Here is a 3,630-nt window from a genome sequence, read left to right as displayed (position 1 = left end):
AAAGTTAGGAGACCTTCCCACCACCATGACTGACATGTACTCACACTTCCTGATGGTCCAGACAAAGAGGAAGAAGAACAAATACCAGCAGGAACATGAAGAGAATCCACAGGAGCTGTCAGAGGCTGACATGGAAGTTCTCCTGAAGCTGGGGAGGCTGGCCTTTGAACATCTGGAGAAAGGAAACATCATGTTCTACCAAGAAGACCTGGAGCAGTGTGGTCTGGATGTCACAGAGGCTTCTTTGTACTCTGGAGTTTGTACTGAGATCTTCAGAAGAGAGTGTGAGATCTTCCACAAACCAGTTTACTGCTTTGTTCATCTGAGTGTTCAGGAGTTTCTGGCTGCAGTTTACATGATGCACTGTTACAACAACAAGAAGACAGAGGTGGTGGAGAAATTTTTGGAAAAAGAAATTACCACCTGTCCTTTGGATTATCTTCTTAATGAAATTTATATGAAGTCTCTTCTGAGTGAAACTGGTCAACTGGATTTGTGTCTTCGCTTCCTCCACGGTCTCACCATAGACTCCCATCAAAAAATCTTAGGAAAACTACTGGGTCACATGGAGAATAGTCCTGAAACAGTCCAGACTATCATCAACAATCTTAAACAAGAAAAAGCCTGCAAAGTATCTCCTGACAGAAGCATCAACCTCTTCCACTGTCTGATGGAGATGAAGGACTTCTCAGTTCATCAGGAGATCCAAGAGTTCCTGAAGTCAGAGGACAGATCAGAGAAGGAACTTTCAGAGATCCACTGCTCAGCTCTGGCCTACATGCTGCAGATGTCAGAGGAGGTTCTGGATGAGTTGGACCTGAACAACTTCAACACAACACCTTTGGGTCGGATGAGACTGATCCCAGCAGTGAGAAAGTGCAGAAAGTTTCGGTGAGTTTGGACTTGATTAGTTTTAGCATTAAGTCTTAGTCACACACACCCATACAGGGGTTGAGCCTTATGGGTACTGCAGATCTCATTGTTATCCAAGTCCATGCAGGGTTGCAGAGGGGTAGCGGCTGCATCTTAAGGGAGCACACATTAGGCTTTTCTTTTTTCTAACCATGTTTTCATTCTGAAAAAAGCTAAATGTCATCATATTGAAATTGTGGTCACAGTTTTGTGTTTCAAAACATTGTAAGTTCTGTATATTTGCAACTTTCTCTTTGAGATTATTTCTCCCAAGTTATTAAGGAATTATTTAAAAATATTTAAGATTGATATTACATTCTCATCATGTCTGTCAGTTTCTCATTACAAAAATGTACATTTCGTTAGGTAACTATTATATTGAGTGATTGCTAGAGCTAAATAAACTGCTCATAGTTTTCACATAAAATTTCTAGTCTCTTGTTGATCTCACAACCTGTTATAAGTAATAAGTCCTATAAATTACTACTGAAACATAATAACCTCCATTTTTTTTTTGTTTTTGTCACTGTCGTGTTATATATAGTCATCTTTTCTTTTCTTGATTTTTTTTTCAGGTTTAACTCAAGATCACTCGCAGGAAAATCAAAACAATGCTCATGGTAAGGAACAAAGTAACACAGAGTGAATCCACTAGTACTAATGATTCAAACTAATAAGTAAAATAAACTTAAGAGATAGAAAGACCAGTTCAGCATCTTGTGAGGGCCCACCACACAAGTAGACGCCAAGAAAACAGACATAGAGAAGAAAATGGCTACACTCTCGAAAAATGTGCCCAGTGCCACAATCTAAATATCGAGTCTTGATCACAAAAGAAAGCTGTGAGAAGCACACACACAAAAAAGATGAAAACAAGTAATAAAAAGAAACACAGAACTACGACAAAGAAATTGCTCTGAGTCACTTACCTCGACCTCTGAGATCAAGTGAAGACTTTTTAGAACACAACCGCAGTACCATCATGAACAAGTTTATATGTCTTATTTACAACAGATCATTACAAGCTAATTTGTTTTTTGTTTTTGTGTTTTTCATCAAAGCCCTAATTTTCCTGAACCATCTGACCTTTATTGGAATATCGTGGCCTCAGCTCTGAACTCCAACCCCTCCCATCTGACAGAGCTGGATCTGAGTGGGAGCAACCTGCATACTTTAGCGATGAAGTTCCTGTGTGAAGGACTGGGGAGTCCAAACTGCAAACTGGAAATACTGAGGTCAGAGGAAAAAAAATGTTTGGTCTGTTTAATTTGTTAGATAAACATACAGAATGGTTTTATTTTATCTTCTAAAGTTTTATAGAATCATTAGAGTTTAACATTTGGTATAGTGTAAAAAGTTAAATGCCATAAGAGTAAATATAGGATCCAAGTTTACAGTACAGTCTTTGAAAGATATGTGTTAGTGGAGCTTTATAGCATTCTTATTCTTTGTGTTCCACACCCTAGTTTAGTCTTCAATGTATTTGACCCCACTATACAGAGAGGCCTGATAACTGAATGACCAACCATTCAGAATTAAACCACAGCCAGTATTACTTTATTAACTTGAGAAACAAATATCTCCTTATAAAGGTCATCATAATTACCTTCTGGAAAAATGTTGAATGATCTGGACAGAAACTCATTGTAAAACTTAGAAGCCATACTTACTTGTTTATACTTACTTAGTTTATATACTTATATTTGATTTACGACAGTTTCTTAAAATGCATACAAGCATGTTACGCTGATTTTTATCTATTAATTTATTTTCTCTGTTATTCTGCATTCAGATTGAAGAACTGCTGTCTGTCAAAGGAACTCTGTGATGTTCTGGCTTTAGCTCTGAAGTCCAACCCGTCCCACCTGACAGAACTGGACCTGAGTGAGAACAATCTACAGGAGTCAGACGTTCAGGAGCTCCTTGCTCTGTTACAGAGTCCAGAGAGCAAACTGGAGACTCTGAGGTAAGTAGATGGTTGGGCTCAGTCTAGATATTTTGGTCAGAAATTATGTACTTTCTGCACATTCACCGAAAAAGATGGAGACTTTCATACATTTTTTTACTTTTTATTTACAGGTGGCTCTGATGGTCCATCAGTTGAAGCAGCAGTTTGTCTGCAGATGTTCTGGGCCATGCTACTGAAGGAGGAGAGGGGAGTGGTGGAGGAGTGAGATTATATTACTTTACAGCTTTACTGTGAACTCTGACATCAGCTCCATTCTTTTTAATGTAGTTCTTTTGTTTAAACCAGGGGTCTGCAACCTGCGGCTCCAGAGCCACAGGTGGCTCTTTTATTCCTCCTTGATTGCTCTCTGGGTGCAGAAAAATAAAATAGTAATTGTCAAACAATTGGAGATTAACTATTATTTTAGAAATACGCTAACATTTTGGGGTAATTTGTTATCTTTTGGGGTTTTTAGACTAAATTAAAGTTTAGCTTCTATTTCAGCAACAGACAAACATGTTTTACTAATTTAGTTTACTGATGAATTTTACACTAATTTGGGATTTAGCTAATAATTTAGCAACATGCCGTTTTTTTTCAGCTAATTTGTTATTTACCGAATAGTAAGTTATTTACCTAGTAATTGAGCAATGAGCTAGCTTTTTCTTTTTGGCTAATTTGGTTTCTAATTAAATTTTTTATGCTAATTTGAAGTTAAGCTAATATTTAAGCAATATGCTAACATTTTTGGGTAATTTGTTATATATTAG

At 37.4% G+C, this 3,630-nt stretch overlaps 1 protein-coding gene across 1 annotated transcript; it reads left to right on the top strand.

Annotated features, from left to right (window-relative positions):
• The first annotated feature begins 7 nt into the window (after positions 1-7).
• Positions 8-3,150, top strand: LOC118598259 (NLR family CARD domain-containing protein 3-like). The gene is made up of 5 exons (XM_036210866.1): positions 8-891; positions 1,488-1,532; positions 1,974-2,147; positions 2,705-2,878; positions 2,992-3,150. The coding sequence occupies exons 1-5, from the start codon at positions 26-28 to the stop codon at positions 2,999-3,001; spliced, it is 1,269 nt and encodes a 422-aa protein (XP_036066759.1). The 5' UTR covers positions 8-25; the 3' UTR covers positions 3,002-3,150.
• The last annotated feature ends 480 nt before the right edge of the window (positions 3,151-3,630 follow it).

This window comes from Oryzias melastigma, unplaced genomic scaffold (assembly GCF_002922805.2).
Source record: "Oryzias melastigma strain HK-1 unplaced genomic scaffold, ASM292280v2 sc00263, whole genome shotgun sequence".
Lineage (NCBI taxonomy): Eukaryota > Metazoa > Chordata > Actinopteri > Beloniformes > Adrianichthyidae > Oryzias > Oryzias melastigma.
The sequence above is the reverse complement of the archived record's forward strand: the minus strand, read 5'-3'. Positions and strand labels throughout refer to the sequence as shown.